At 40.2% G+C, this 16,523-nt stretch overlaps 1 protein-coding gene across 1 annotated transcript in view; it reads right to left on the bottom strand.

The window, feature by feature from the left end:
* The window catches only part of ADAMTS12 (ADAM metallopeptidase with thrombospondin type 1 motif 12), a 147,680-nt gene that overhangs the window by 15,555 nt on the left and 115,602 nt on the right, over positions 1-16,523 (bottom strand). The window contains exons 17-19 of the mRNA XM_059874058.1: positions 12,430-12,556; positions 5,315-5,525; positions 2,135-3,283 (exon numbers count right to left, since the gene is read on the bottom strand). Of these exons, the coding sequence (XP_059730041.1) occupies positions 2,135-3,283; positions 5,315-5,525; positions 12,430-12,556 (1,487 nt within the window). The remainder of the gene's footprint in view (positions 1-2,134; positions 3,284-5,314; positions 5,526-12,429; positions 12,557-16,523) is intronic.

The raw sequence follows: 16,523 nt of genomic DNA, 5'->3' as shown, positions 1-16,523 counted from the left end.
ATAGATTGGAAAAGTCCCAGAGGATTGGATAAGAATATCTTCCAATTTATCTCTAGGAAAATAAAAAGACCTATCAGTGTTCTAATGGAATGCTTCACCCAAGCACACTTCAGAAGAAGATAAAAACCAAACTATTAAATAATCAAGATCAAAATGGCAAACACTAATGAAGATGATAAAGCAAAAGAAAAGCCCACATGGACCCATCTAGAAGAAATAATTCATTTGAGTCTAATAACCTTTTCTGACAAGGGAACATGGCTTAATGAAATAAGGAGCTGGCTGCTGTAATGCATTTTTACATGATCCTGCAAAGCATTCTTTTAGCAAATATAAATACAGTTTAGGTGAAATAATTACAAGGTTAGTGTTCAACCAACCTAAAAACTGTAATAAAGTGTTTCTTAGTGGTTCAATGTCAAAATGAACAGACTTTTCAAATATGGTTCTACAGGGCTCCAAAGCCAGGCTCTCTTCAGCATTTTCATTAACTAATTGAATGAGGAAAGACAACAGGCATTTGAAGATGATGACAAGCTGGGAGAGTAGGAAGGAATGTTGAAATCTGAATTCAATGACACCTCACCACAATAAAAACCATAAGAAAGCAGTAGCCTGAAATAAAAAAATAGATAAAAAATACTACATTTAGGGAAAACTTTTTATACTATACACACACACACACACACACACACACACACACACATATATATATTCACACACACACACCACACACACATATATATATTCACACACACACACACCACACACACAGAGCTCCAAATGTAATTGAGAACTTCTGCTGATCTAGAAATACTGTAGTAGGGATCCAGCATTTACAATAGACCACAAATTGAATACATCAAAGCAAGATGGTTACAAAACAAGACAAATCTCATTTCTGCATTCACAAAGAGGGTAATACATAAAATGATAATAATTAGTTGATTTTATATGCCATGTGTCCACTGGGACTACAATGAACAGCACTGATAAAAAATATGTGATGAAACTGAAGCAAGATCAGACAAGAAAAACAAAGCCCCCAGATATTTAGAGAACACAAGGAAAATCTCAAAGGAATTTAGATGCCAGACCCCTAAAGAGTTACTAAGAAGATAATTTTCCTCCATAGTCTGCATATAAAAAAAGAGAATCCTCATTTTCAGTATGGAAGATGTTTGCTATGTATAAGGAAAATATTTCAAGGTGGAAAATGAACGAGTAGGACAGTAGCATCTCTGCACAACAGGCCTTTGCTCAGGCTGTGGGGGCTTGGGGCCACAACTATTCCCTTGATCTTCTCTTACAGGGTCTTACACTCAAGCAGATCTAAATGCAGGTCTTCTCTTATAGGGATATGTGCAGGAGGGAATGCTTCACCTGTCCCACTAAAACATGGGAAGCTAAGGCCATTCTCACCTGGTCACAGGAAGGCACAAGATGAAAGCTCAAATTGCCATCAGGAGTACATGTCCTGAACAAGTGCTCATGCACTGAGGAGAGCAGGGGTCTTACCCACTGTCGGCATTCAACACCATCTCAGGGGTCTAGATATGCCTCCACTGACATGAGATACATTTAGTAATCTCATGCTGTCCTTTCTGGCCCTGAATTTCTGCATTTCTATGGTTATGAATCATTCCCAGCAGACCCAAGAGCAAACAGGTACACAGAAACAGACCTTGGACAGCATTCTCCATCAGTACTGAGACACAGAGGCAGATCAATGCTAGGAGGTTTCCAGATCTGACCCTCTTTAGCTTGGTAGAAAAGGCTATCAAAAAATGAGATGATTAGTTCAGACACCAACATCTCTCACTTTAGGTATCAGGAGTTCAAAAATATAAAATCCTTTAGCATAAAAAGAACTCTGTTTACATAAAACTAAAATGGGAAGGGTATTAAATAAAAGTTGGTAAATTATGGCCAGGCCCCATGATGACTCTATTCATTCTCTGTAAGAAACCTAATCTTAGATATCCCAAGTTACCACTTATTTTTTGTGATAAATATTTCATGTGTATGATACTGATTTCAGAAAATTGTGACATACTAAGAAATTCCATTTTCCCAGCAGTGTTTCAGACAGCTGTTCACACTCTCCACTTCTTATAAGCAAAAAATAACTTACCTCACTCCAGTTGCCTACTATCCAGTAGGCATCACTGGGCAAACTGTTGGATGTTATTGCGTGGCTGTTGTCTGTGACATTCATTAAAACACCCTCAGATGCTGCACTTTGGTTGTCCAGAGCATGCTTGGGAGCTGAAGATTGTTTGCCAGTGATTACGGTGTCAGGCAGCTCTATTTCTTCTCTGCCATCAGTCTGGTCTCTTGGTGCATGACCAAGCTCTGTGGGCATTTCTGTAGCCAGTGTTGGTGGGGTTGTTACCTCTACAACAGGCACAACAACTTGCAGACCGACATGGTTTGCTGCTGTTGGAAATGCCAGCCCTTGTGCAGCTCTGCTAACAGGATTGAGCACAGAAAGGTCTTGGTGATGAGATGCTGGTGGGGTCTGAGAAGTCACACTCTCATTCTGAGTGACAGGAGAGGCAGTGTCCAAGGTTGTGCTTCTGGTCCTGATTTCAGGACTGAGTTCTGTGCTGTAAAAGAGATCAACTGCTTTCTTGCTGACTCCAAGTGGCCCATCAGTGCTGTCAGGTTCCTCAGTTAAGTAATCATAGCTGGAAGTTATTTCTGGATTACTGGTAAAAGAGGAAACTGGAGTGTCCTCGCTTCTTTGCATCTCACTCTCTGCAGTAGAAACTGGCTCACTTTTAGAAGTGTTTTCAGCATGCCTTATCACTTCAGTACTTAAGCTATTATGAAAAGGCCATGAAGTACTATTTTGATATGAGCTATTTTCAGTAGAAACAATTGGGTAATTGTAAACATCACTTGAGTCAGCAAAATTACTTTGTAATGTCTTGTTGGCTGCTCCCTTTTTTCCTGAGACATTGACCAAACCAGAGGACGTAGGCAAACAGGGAGTTGCAGGTTCATGCTGGGGTATTTTTGTTGTTGTATGGAATCTGGGGTTTGGTCTGGGTACTCTGCGAGGAAGACTCCGTTCAGGATCAGCAGTTGTTTTTCTGATTATGATCTTGCCTCTTCTGGGTGCCTGTGGGGGAATCAGAAATCTTCCAACAGAAGGGCATTGCTGAAGACCACACAAGGCCTTAGAGTTTGGTCTCTTGGAACTATCACATGGCTCATCATTATTTTTGGCACAAGTGACATTACGAGTCCTTATTCCACCACCACAAGTGACAGTGCACTGCAAATGAAATAGAATTAATGTACCTTCCCTGCACAGAAGTATCAGATGGTATTTGTTTATAATAAAGAAGATCATGACAAATAATAAATTACAAAGCTTTTCCTGAAGAACAAGCTTTTCATTCTAGTGATGTTCCGCTACCATGGAGCTGTTTCCAAATTTTTCAAAAGTAAATGTCACCTTGGGGAAATAGTAGTGAAAAAAGACTACATGATAAAGACAAAATATTAAATTAATTTTATAGAATTTGATTTCTTCATTGACTCACAAAGTTATTTAGCCGATACCTTTTCCACCAGATTTATAAAAAACAGACTAAAAACCTGGAACTGAACCCACACCTGACTGGCTCAGTGCTGCTCAAAGTGCCACAAACCTGCTGTGGTTGATCCATGCAGCTCACAGACCCTTGCTGACTTTATGAAATGGATTTTTCATTCAGTCTTAGTACAACCATGAACTGCTGCCAGAGCTACTAGCATGTCTGCCCTCAATTAGAGACTACCAAAAGTAATTAGCCAACCTGGTTTTTATTTAAATGAGAGCACTGCTGTATATAAAGAGTGCTAGCAGCTAAGGAGATCCAGCTTTCCTGTGATGTCTTTCTTCCTCAGGCCTACAGGTACAGCCATGCCTTCAGCAGCTCTCCCTCAACTAAGGATTTTATAAAATCACATTTCTCTGGTTGGAGATATTAAGGCTGGATGAATCAGAGTGGAGATGTTACAAAAAACCTACTGGAAGAATTCTTTCTAAGAAGCAAGGAAGCCTAACCAGGTGGTCAACATGAAGTGAGAACTCTCCTCTTCCCAGGACTTTATTGCCCCTGACATATTTAACTCATTTTAGAGCTAGTCTGGGTCACAGTAGAAACACCAGTAACTTTGTGCTGCCGGAGCACTCTGTTGTTCACAGCTGTAAAATAACATCAGCTCTGCAGCAGCAGGAGCAGGAAAGCAACCATGTAGCCTCACAGTAGACAGTTTCATCAGCTCCTGTCATTTGTGCAGGTGAAACATCTGTCCTATGCTCTCTCTCAAGTTTCTGCAGATGTAAAAATGCATTTTTATCAGTAAGTTGTAAATATAATCCAACAGCACGTGAGCACAAGCAGTGTGCCATTCCTATATACTTGTACTGCTAGTCATGTAAGCTGAATCTAATTTTTCACAGGTATTTAAAACATTAACTTCATTTAACAAAAAAATCAATATTCTGTGATGATGGTTTGTGAGCAGCATAAACCAATCCAATAGAGTCACAAGATTTTTTTAGTTCAGTATGTGACTGTTCTCATAGCAGAGTCTAATGAAAAAAAAAAGACTGAGGAGAAAGATGAGAGTGGAGTTTTCAAACAAGAAGGGAACACAGTATTTACAGCTGGAAGTCACCCTCGACAGTCAGCCCTCAACCCTCAATCCCTACTCCAGCTGCCTGAGCACTTCATGGCTGACCAAAAGTTAAAGCATGCTGCTAAGGGCACTGTCCAAATGCTCTCTTAAGCCCTGACAGGCTGGGGACATTGAACATCTCCCTAGGCAGCCTGTTTCAGGGTTTGACCACCCTCCCAAAAGAGAAATGCTTCCCAGTGTCCAATCTGAATGTCTCCTGGTGCAGCTTTGAACAATTCCCATTTGTTCCCAAAGCTATGGGAAAAAAGGCAGAGTCTTAGATGCAAGAGACAGGAATGTAAAGAATTTAAAAACACTTTGCTGAGCTGCAGAGATGACAGTAGTCATCCCCCCTATTCTGGCACACAGCAGCCACTGCTCTCACACAAACTCTAGCACTAAGCACGTGTTCTACAGTCCCAAAAGCTCAGCAAGTTAACATGCAACACTTTTTGAAGTCTTTAGGATGTAGGGCTGGGGTTTTTTTCTGCACAAAGGATTTGTGAAGACATTAAACTATAGAAAAGTACTCTAGAAAAAATTTTAAAAGGCAAAACAGCAGGTTTTTGGTCCTCTCTGCTGACTACAATAAGTCATTGTGAGAAAAAGTTCAGTGTTTCAGCTAACATAAATTTACCTCAGTCCAGTTGCTCACTGTCCAGTCAGATGGGCACAAGATATCCCTGTTGCATGACAGATGGGTCTTTGGTTTAAGCAGGTGCTGGCACTCTGTGACATCCAGTGCTTGCTCATCAGATCCCACTGTCTGGATGCAAAGTACAGTTCTCTTCTTCTGGCCTGTTGGGCCACATGTGGTCGAACATTTCTGCCACTCCCCTGCCCACCACCTGAAAACCAGCAGGGTGAGAAGCATCAGACAACAACCCACCACAAGCACATCAAGGAAAAGGTCAGAGACTGCAAGAAAAAGAACCAGTAATTTAAAATCTGGGCTCAGATATAAGCTCTTCACACAAGGTTCAGATCACTCTGGCTCTCCCACCCACCTTGTGCTGTAGTACCAGCCAGTCAGTGAAAGAGAGAAGACAGAAGTAGGCATGATTTCCAGACAGAAGTAGGCAACAAGCATTATTATTCAATAAAGTGTAAAAATCTACTGAGTAGGTAGTCCTTCAAATTCAAATCTGAGGAACTGCCAGCAAATCTACTTCAGCAAGTAATCTATTTACTCTATCCCATTATTTGTCTGTTTATTGCTCAGTACAGAAGAGTTAACAAATGAGAATCTCTGGGGAGTCTGTAATGACAGCACAGAGGTGGAAAAGGTCCCTTTACCCACATCTAATCAGTCAGTACTGCACAAATACTCAAACTGGCTCTCCATAAGGGTTATCTCCCTTACAAGGCCTCTCCCATTAGGGGAAGCAGTGAGGCACACAGCCCCAAAACCAGGTTAGTCAGAGCTACGCTGCATGGGACCAGTGCCCTGCAGCACTGTCCCTCTGGGCATGGTGTCCAGGCCTGCATTAGGCTGGACTTTCCTGTACTTCATTCCTTAACAAAGTAGAAACGAGACCCTTATGTGTCTCTGTCATTACTAAAGTCAGTCTTCCATACTGTGCTATGCAGTTTTCCACCAAACTGAGGGTAACTGCCCTCTATAAAAGTATTTTCCAGTACAAAACACCTTACCTACAAGAGCTGTTCTCTTTACATTTGGTTCACCTTATTTCTCCAGCACCATCCAACTATTTTTCTCATGCTGACCCAGAGCAGATTCTGCACCTGCATATCTGCCTTCTGTGATAAGAAAGGGGAGCAAAAATTTCCAGGTTTCTACAGTTTGAGAAGCACCTGCATCAACTGTGACATTTACATGAAGATTTATCTTTATAGTTGAAAAAAAAAAGGAAGGAACATCAAACCAAGAAATGCTTTTTTCCGTCAGTTAAGCATGCCCTAAGCAAGAATACAACTTCAAGTTGCTGCATAAAAAATCTGGCCCAGCTCTAAACTCTATGCCACAAATGCTCCTAAACAACATTGCTTGTTCCAGAGTTTTTAAGTAGGTCACAACAAAGCCTTATAGTGAAAGCAAAGTAGGAATATATTTTGCAAACACCTTTCCATTAAAAAAGGCAACAAAAAATTGCTTTTGGCTTACAACCAACAGTATTCTATTGGTTTTGGTTTGTTCTTTTTTCTTTTAAGATCCATGAACTTAGAGACAAAATAATCCTATTTTGATAAATACACGGAAATTCAGCATCCAGATTTATAACAGTTTTTATGCTTTGTCTTTGCTGATAATCCCTCTCCCTTCCCTACAGTAGTTTCCATGTTCCTCAATTCATTTTTACTTCCATTGCAAATGAACTAACACTGATGCAGAAGGCACTGGTATCTCTTCCTAATAATTAAAGAAAAAACAACCCAAATGACCAGGACTCAGAGCCATCAAGATACAGCTTATTTGTGCAGCCATCTGGTCCTCTCTGTGGCACCTACACCTATCTTCTTCCTGTTTAGTAATCTATGCATACAGCATTTCCTTTTAAGCTACCCCAAAGCCTTTCATGGCACTGACTACTCTGCTCCAGAATGCAGTCCACTGCCACCATAACCCAGTGGTAAAGTCTCTGGGCCAAATTAAACTAAAAAATATCCCAAAATATTTTTTCAAATATACTAATCTTTCCAAATTAAACTAAAAAATATCCCAAAATATCTACCCAAAATATCTTTCTCCTCCTCTTGCCTTCCTTCAGATTGTTTCTTGTTCTTCCAGGTCTGCAAACAACAAAGGAATTCTAAAAAGTAAATTAAAAGTAAGTACACCTCAGCCGAACACAGCAATAAAAAAAATAAAAAAAGGAGTAAATTATCACCACCTGAATCAAGCCATTTCAGGGTTGTTATCATCTCTTGCATCTTCTTTACAATTTTATCTCTTCTATAATCTTGTAAATTGCTGACATTTCCGCACAAATGGAACATAAATATGTGAATTGCTCTATTAATTTTAATGGGACCAGATTACATATTTCGAGGTACAGATATGCTAAACTGACACCTCTTCCCCCTCAGCATTTTCAAATGGTTCTGACTGAGGGTTTAACAATTGGTACATTGAAATACCAATCTCCACGCAAAAATTATCAGAGCTTACCACGGAATCTACCTTGAGCAGCAGAAATGGCGTGTGATTAACTGTTGCACACAAAACACTTTTTAAAATCTGTAGAAGTAGTCAAAAAAGTCAGGTGCTCCACAGCTAAAAAATCCCAGAGTTAAGATTTTATTCTATTCCATCTTCAGAATCAAAATAAAACCACAGTCAACAGGTAATTTTTTCTGTTAGACTTCTTCCTCACACAGTGCAGGTAACTTCAAAGAAATTTGCTCCAACTGGACATTTACTCTTAACACTAACTGGAATTTTTGATGTTGTGCTTTCCTATTTTCATCCTTATATCCTTTTTTCATGCATATGCCTAATTATCCAAGAGTCAGAAACCTGACATGGAATCACCTGTGCTCCTGTCTCTTTATGGTTTCTGCTTGAGGACCTGAACTGTGGCATCTCAGCCAAGGGGAACAAAGGCAAAGCGAGGATGGCAAAACAGCCAACATCCATTTGTCTGTTCTGGTACAGGATGCCCCAGAGCAGGCTCTGGACCACAGAGAAGAGAGTAACACCTGAGTGACTGCTTGGCCAGGCTCTGCTTATCTTGGAGCTTTTGCTCCAAGTGCAGAAGCATAACCAAAACTGGATGTGACTGCCCAACACACATCCAGAATTAACACAGCAATCTGACCTCTAAATATGCAACTTCTGAGAGGAAATGGCCAAGATGTTGGATCTCCCAGCCAAGCTAAAGACTGTAGTGAGAGACTGGGACAAGCTGGTGGACACTAAAGCCTCATGGGAGTCAGCACCCAATAGTTGTTTCTACCTCTGGTTTCTGATTCTACCTCTGATATTTACTGCTACAGCAACTGCCTGGTTCTTAGGTATTAATGCATTAACAGATGCAAAGTGAAATGACTGTCTTATCTCCATAGGCAGGCATGGCACAGAAAGATTGTGGTAGCAAACAAACAAACAAACAAGCAAAATGCACGATTTAGGTAATCAATTTGCATGAACACTTTTTCCTCAGACTGTCAGAACAGAGAGCAGCCTGTCTGGTGATAACATTACTTCAGACAGTTTTGAGCTGCAGGTGTATGTGTTCAGCTCTTCTGCAATCAAGCTTATTGACAGAGATAGGAAGAAAATCTCATTCTTTCAGGTGGCATTCAGCTGCCTTAAATGAGACTTATCTTCTCCTCATAAACTGGGTTTCTAAGGCTCATAGCAAATTAGGCAGAGCATAAAGACTTTGACATAGTCCTCAGCTATACATAGAAGATGCATGGTGAATGATGTGCGAATCCTGTAGAAAAAGCAATAGCATGGAATTCTGGGGCTATGGGGCCGAAAGCTCCCTCCTTCCCATCATGTCATGTCACACCTAAAGAGAGACTGTTAGCTTTTTTAATGTATTTTTTCAGCATCAGGCACTGCAAATACCAATGGTGCACGGCTTCTCACTCTGTGCATTGGAATAGAAACCAGATTTCCCATTCTTATTATGCTGTTGGAAGTGTACTAAGCAGTCTGGAAGCAGGACAATGCAATAACAACAGCTAAAAAGTAGCAGATTCCAAGTACTTTAAAAATAATCTATTTATGGTTACTCTGTTCAACTGGGTAGTGAAGTTAAAAAGTCTCCAGACAATTTCTTTACAGAGGAAAGCAAAACATTTTTGACAACACTATAAGTAGTTAAAATCTCACTCTTTTCAAGTAATATCCATTGATTTTAACATTAACACCTATGGGACTAAATACCTGCCTACCAAAGAAACACTCAACTGGAAACCATACTCCATAGCATGACATGGAAAAAAGCAGGCATTTGTGCTACAGTCTCGATGCACTGCACCTAAGCAATCTCCCTGAGTGGCTGTATGACATTTTAACTCTCAGCTGTCCAGCCACCTTTATTTTGTTCTGAATCAAAACACGGCATACATGTATTGTGATATGTTTAATTTCTTTTCATTTTCCTCTGAATTATTTTAGGACAAAGTGTAATAATAAGCATAAAATAAAAACAGAGAAAATCAGCTGACAAACAAGAATGTTAAGGCTTAGACTTCTCAGAAGCAATTTAAATTTTTAATTTTAAATCTGTAACTTAAACAGTTTACAACTGACTTCCTGAAATGGATTAATGAGGTAAGACCTGGTTTGTGAGAGCCACAACCACTTTATTCTTTGTCTGTAACTTCTGTTTGATAAATTATCTATTTCTTATTTAGTGGTCTAGTAGCATGTTTTTCATCAGTGTGATTTAGTAGGGAAGAGCCATCGTTCGTTTTTTGGATAGAACCTTCTATAAAGCACCTGGCTCACTGCTGAGAAGTTCAAGTTCATCCAATGATTTCAGTTCTGTGGCTGCAGCACGAAACAAAGGTCTCCTGCAGGGCTGTGTTTAACAGCACTGTCCTCACCTCTGGCACAGAATCTAGCTTCCTCTCTAGGGAACACTTTGTCCTCAGCAGCTCCACGCGGACTCTCAGTTATCCCACATAATGCCATGAGGGACAGTCACACCTGCTTCCAGCATTCAGACTTCCTTTAGAACCAACAAACTGCACCAAGTTGTCTGGAGTTTCAAAGGAAGATTAGTGACCACCTGTCTGGATTAGAGGTGCCACATATGCCAGGGAAAAGTGAACACCAACTAACCCCATGCTGGGACTACAGCCTGGAACAGAGAGCAGATTCACAACAGGAAGGGCTTGGGAAGAGTGAGTAATAATTTGTTCTTTGCGGCCATCTCTTGTGACACAAGAACTCAGGGCCACCAACAGAAGACAGTGAGAGCAGGTCCAAAACAGTTAAAATGTGGTGGTGCTTCACCCAGGCACTAGAGCTGTGGTACTTCTTGCAAAGAAGTTTTATATACAAGTTTTTCAAGGCTGCAGAGGGAGGCCGGATGAGTGAGGTTCATTGGAGGTTACTGATTAGACAAGTCATAAAAATGTCTGGAAATGCCTTGAATTAAAACCAGTTGAAAGCTGGAAGAGCATTACAAAGAAATCTGATCTATGTTTGACTTATTCCTCCTTAGGCATGTAGGCCCTGCTGAGAGCCAGGACAGGGACTCAGTCCCTTGGTCAAGTTCCTACAGTCCCTTTTGTGTTACTAAGAGAAAAACAAATATGCATCATGACTCTAGAATTAAATACATATGGTTTTCCTGCACTGCACTTTGTTGTGATTTTGCTGTCCTCAGAAGGGTGGCATGTGGTTTTCCCTGCAGCACAGAATGAGCTCAAGAAGCATCACAGGCTGTCAGCACACAAGGGCTTTTCTGCCTGGTCTGCAGAAGAGTTTGGTTTACATATGACATTGTGCAATCTGCTCAACAAGGGACAAATGGTCCTCTCTCACATTCAACAGCAGGTCTGAATAATGTTGGCACTTAGAACAAATGGCATAAATTGAGTTAACTGGGAATTTTTTAGTTGATAGTACAGTTTATATGTGCCATGAAAAAACACCTCAGTGTGTATGCGTAGCACCAGCTCTAAACTAGTCAAATAATAAAAAGTTTAGTCTACTTTTGATTGATTTCCTGGCAATCTACAAAGAATTATGAAAAGCTGGTAGACCATGCTGCAAGCACAAACATGTAATTCCCACAGAAGCATCATATACTGTTATGAAGATACTTGGAAACAACTAATAAAACCAACAATCACACAGAACTTTTAACATCAAAGTTTCATGAAATTCACTGGTGGCAAATGCAACACAATGAACCCCAAGGACTCACTGCTTCAATTTGGTTCTGATTCAAACAGAATTACTAGGGAAAGACTGGTGTACCTTTGTGAACAGCATGATAAACAACTTTCAAAGACAACAGAAGACAAAACCAAAGTACCTAAAGCATGAAACAAAAATCAATATTGATCTCTTTCAGCAAATCTGTGCCTGTTGTACAAGCCCACAGTTCTGCAGGCACCTGGAATGTTTAGTCTTCCTTACCCTACTAAATGCTAAAATGGTAGCACAGAATGGTAGCACAGAAAAATGGTAGCACAGAAAAACCAAAGATGAATATAAATTAAGACAATGTTATGAGAAAGGAAAAAAATTATTCCCATGTGATCATTGAATTAAGAGAACTGCACTTCACTCAAAGTTATAAATAAGAAGGAACAAAATAAAAAATGCCAAGTACTGTGTTACAAAGAAAGTATAAAAATTTGGTTTAGAAATAAGTATTTCTACTCATCACCTCTCATAAAAAGGACAAAGGTTTATTAAAAAATACTGAGAAATAACATCTAAAGGCTCTGCTAGTTGTTTTTGGAACACACATTAATCCTTAGGTCACTTGAGCTAAGGCAAGAATACAGTTTTAAAATAAAAACCTACATGGTCTTCAGGCACACCGATACCCAAACTGAACAAAACCAGTATCTAAATACATGAGAGACCAATCTCTGCCATTTCCAGCACAGACTGCTCAGTAACTCACAAACCTCTCAGGACGGCTGACTTCTGATTTGTTCATTACAGGGTTCCTGGCACTTTGCTCTGCAACTTGTGGCTGCCCTCGCCGTGGCACCATGGAAGGCTGCAGATGCCATGCCAGCCTGGCATCAGGAAAGCTTCCTTTGAGTAAGGATGCTGTTTCCCACCCCCAGAGCCCCAGAAGCCATTACCTGGGCGGGCAGTCCTGCTCGTGGCACTTCTTGTGCCGCCCGCCGGGCTGGGTGGCCGGGTCACAGAAGGAGTTTTTGACGGCTCCGCTCGCCCTCCGCACGCAGTGCGCGATCTGCCGCCGCAGCCCTGCCAGAGACACACACAGAAAGGAGCAGTCAGCCCCCAGGCTGGGCATGGACTGCAGGAATCCCCAGGGATGGCAGCCTTCAGTCAAGCTGAAAAGGTTGAGCGGAGCTCTCTTGGAGCAGATCAGAGCTCAAAGGACAGATTAGAAAGCACTTTCCTTATTGGCTTTGCTAGCCTCAGAAAGGGCTCCTGCAGGCCCTCAAGTGGGTTTAAAAGGCTATGAAGGGTTCTCAGCTACCCACAGACAAGGGGAAACACAGCAGCATCAGGCTATTCACAGCAAGCTTGGTTTTGCTGGCCTTTTCTCTGTTCATCGGGAAGGCTGTTTAAGCAGAACACAAACCAGAGTCACAGAATAATCCTGTGACTCTAAATGTGAATTCAACTTTTAAGAAGTCATGGTGCACATTTTGACTGAAATCAATGATGAAAAATGTCTTCTGTTTTCTAAGTAAATAATACACAACAATCAGCACAAGAGGCAAAGCACAGTGATGAAGAGACACACAGAAAAAATCCACACAAACCGTTTTGGTTATTTCCTAACATTTCCACTTATCCAAAACCCCACTCATTTAACAGAAAGAAACATGAACCAAAATACTACACCAACCTAGTGTGAATGTAAAAAAAGCCAGTTTCCAGGAGCCTGCTTCCCACATAGTTCTGCAATAATTTGAAGCAGATCTCTTGTTGCAACCCAATGTAAATAAAAGTACTGCAATATTACGGTTTGAAAGATTACAGTAAGACTGATATAGAGGCATTAAAATAGTCCAAACGAATCTTAAGGACTAAAATCACTGAAAAATCATTTATTAACTCTCATTAACTGTGCTATTCATTCATAGCAACTAATACACACTGGTAGATCACTGCATCTCTAGAACTTTTATCTTCCTCCTGGGATGCAGAGGGCCCAACAGCACTGTTATCAGGGCATCAAGGATAAGTATGAGGTTATTTAGCAGTATGTTTAGGAAACAAGCTTCTCCTTTCCTCAGGCCTCCTAATAACTAGTGTGGGAAACTACATGGAAGAAGAAGAAAGCAACAGCAATCCACAGAAAATAATTGAGAAATAGTAATATATTCCTCTATATACTCATAGGATCATAAAAATGTTAAGGTTGGAAAAGCCCTGTAGGATCAACAAATCCAATCATTAATCCTGCACTGGTTCAAGAACACAGAAGAGAGTTTTGTATGCCTATTTGGGTAATTTCATAGAAACCAATGGAAACATACATCCCTTTTTTTTTTACCACCTGAGAACATCAGGTATGTGAGGAAATGCTTTCACCTTTTGATTACTTTCAGACTTCTGACTGAGATATATAAAACAATTACTGACTACAGCACAAGATTTGATGACTGACTCTGCTCCAGCCAGATATGAAGGCTGATCTTCTAGAACAGTGATTATAGTCATCTGTAAGGGAAGATTAAGGGACTAAGGTATTCAAGGGTGCATGGGTCCGTGGTGCAGCTGCAAGACTGCCATAAGCCTGGACATGGTGCTCTCTTATTCAGAGGCGACTTCAAACAGGAGAAAGCCTTTTGTCTCAGCAAAGAACTCCCAGGGAACAGTGCTCTCTTTTATGCCCTGGTATAAATGTGACTACAAAATTCAGCAACCTTTCTGCTAGCTGTAAACAAATCAGCTGGCAGAAATGTTTCTGTTACTTCAAAATCATGATATGTTGCTGTTCCAAATACAAACAAGAAATCTTTTACTTTGATAAATTTTTAATGTCATTTCAGCTGCTGCAATTCATTTTAATGCTCCTATAAACCTTTGCAGAAGTTTTGCTTTGAAGCTGTACATTCTCATAAAAGGACCAGCTGACATTAATGAACTAGTTTATTCTAATAAACAATCTCCTTATGAAAGTTATGTGAATTCCCACTGTAGTTTCAAAATCTCTGGCAGTTCAGCTCCAAAGCTGGAAGGAATCCTATATGCATATAGCAACACACACACACATAGCTGTAGGTTTGCATGCTATGACATAATAAAATAGTTTTATCAGTTTGAGCAAGTTGAACTAGAAAACACTGCAGAAGACAACTAGTCACCACTGATCCTGCCCCAGCAAGTATTTACAATTATACAAGTTAAGAGGGTAATATCCTATTTAAGTCACAGATTAAATATTCTAAATATACTGAAAGCTCAGTAAAATTTGAAATCTAAACATTTTTTCTGAAGGACTTTGAGAGGTAGCTGTTTTCCTCCCTTCACTGCTTTTACTTCTTTCTGAACTCAATGCTGATTAGTTCACCTGATGTGTACTATCTCAACTCTGTGAAAAAAACCTCACAAGTATTTCTGAGAAAGATAGGAGAAACCAAGAAAGATAATCATCAGATCAGAGAATAATCTTCGTTTCACTAAATCTGTTCAGAGATTCCTTCTTTTCCCTGTCACACTTCATCGCTAATGCAGGGCTCTCTAGATGTGAGGCTGACCCACACATTCCTTGATTTCTCACTTGGTTTGCAAAGAAAGTGACCAGATCAAAGTCATCTGGATGTGAAAGGCTTTTGAAAGAGAGATTAAAAACCTTTTTGCTGTAGAGCCCTCAGTTTGGGCTGTAAACAACAGAAATAAAGGATCATAAGCAAGTATATAAAAGGTATATGAGAAACATGAATATTTGACTTTAGAGCTCATTTGAACACATAATCGTCTGAGCTGTGCACTTAAGTAGTCTGCAAGGAGTTCACTTTGTATTTGAATGAGTAAATTATATTCTGTGCATGCACAAGTTATGCACAGAAAACAAGTGCCAATCTTTACATTTGCAGTGCTATAAAACTCAGACACACAACAGTCAATGGAAACAGTGACCTTTGTATTCTAAAACCAACACTGCAAGTTTAGGAACACTTGGAAATAATTTTGCAGAGTGGCCTTTATAAAAGTTGTGAAGGATTTAGAGGGCACATAACAGTTAACCCCAAAAAGAATCTTAGAGTTAAGTGCTTTAGCAGAGCTTTGAAAATCTGCCAACTACTGATACTATCTGTGGAGAATCAAAGTTTTGATATTGGCTAATATTCTCCCTTAGTTGCAGCCGTGCTGTGCTATGCTTTTTGTTACATTTAATGCCACTTAAAGCTGGTTCTAAGAAACAAGACCAAGGCCTTTAGACAAGGAGGAAGTATTTATACTTGTAATTCCAATATAACTCATTCCATGATTATTTAAAGAAGAACCTCAGTCACACACTTAAATTAATCTGCATGTAAAGAAGCTTACAAGCTCTACATTCTGTCTTGAGAGCAGGTTCTGGTGGGACAGCTCTTGTCCAGAGGGTGCAGCAGTTTGCAGGACACCAGTGTGCACACATTCTGACTGCAAAGCAATTCCTTTCAGCATAAAGCAAATGGCAGGAAGATATTCAACCTGTCCTGCAGTGAGGACAAGAGAAAGGCTTATGACTTTTACTACAAATTATCCCCTTTGGTACTTGTTTGCCATGAACTGGATTGCAATGAAACTACTTATGTATTTTCTACATTGCAAATTAATATCAGGTATTGCAGTGTGTTCTCCTTTCCCTGCATGAAGCATTAGGTATACTTACCACAGAAAACATGGATTTTTCAGAATATTTTTTTCCTTTTCAGCGGTGTTACAGTAGACTGGTCAGAGCCACCTTTGACATTCCAACAGGTGGGTGCAGATGAAGGAAATGAAAGAAGCCATGAGAACATTTGAATACTCTGTTTCTCCACTGCAGTGGAGCTGGAGAAGGATATGCATCAGGGCAAGGCATGGTGCAACCCTGAGGCCAAGAATCTGGGGGAAAATATGTCCAGGGAGCTACCCTGGGTTCATTCTGGGAAGAGACAGCTCCACTCTTATAAAGTTCTTATTCATCACTGGGACTTTCTCCAGGTACATTTCCCACGGATAAGGAGCTGCACCATAGGGCTAAAATCACATCTTTTTCTCTTAG

The sequence above is a fragment of the Haemorhous mexicanus genome, chromosome Z, assembly GCF_027477595.1.
Source record: "Haemorhous mexicanus isolate bHaeMex1 chromosome Z, bHaeMex1.pri, whole genome shotgun sequence".
Lineage (NCBI taxonomy): Eukaryota > Metazoa > Chordata > Aves > Passeriformes > Fringillidae > Haemorhous > Haemorhous mexicanus.
This window is presented reverse-complemented; position numbering and strand designations above follow the sequence as displayed.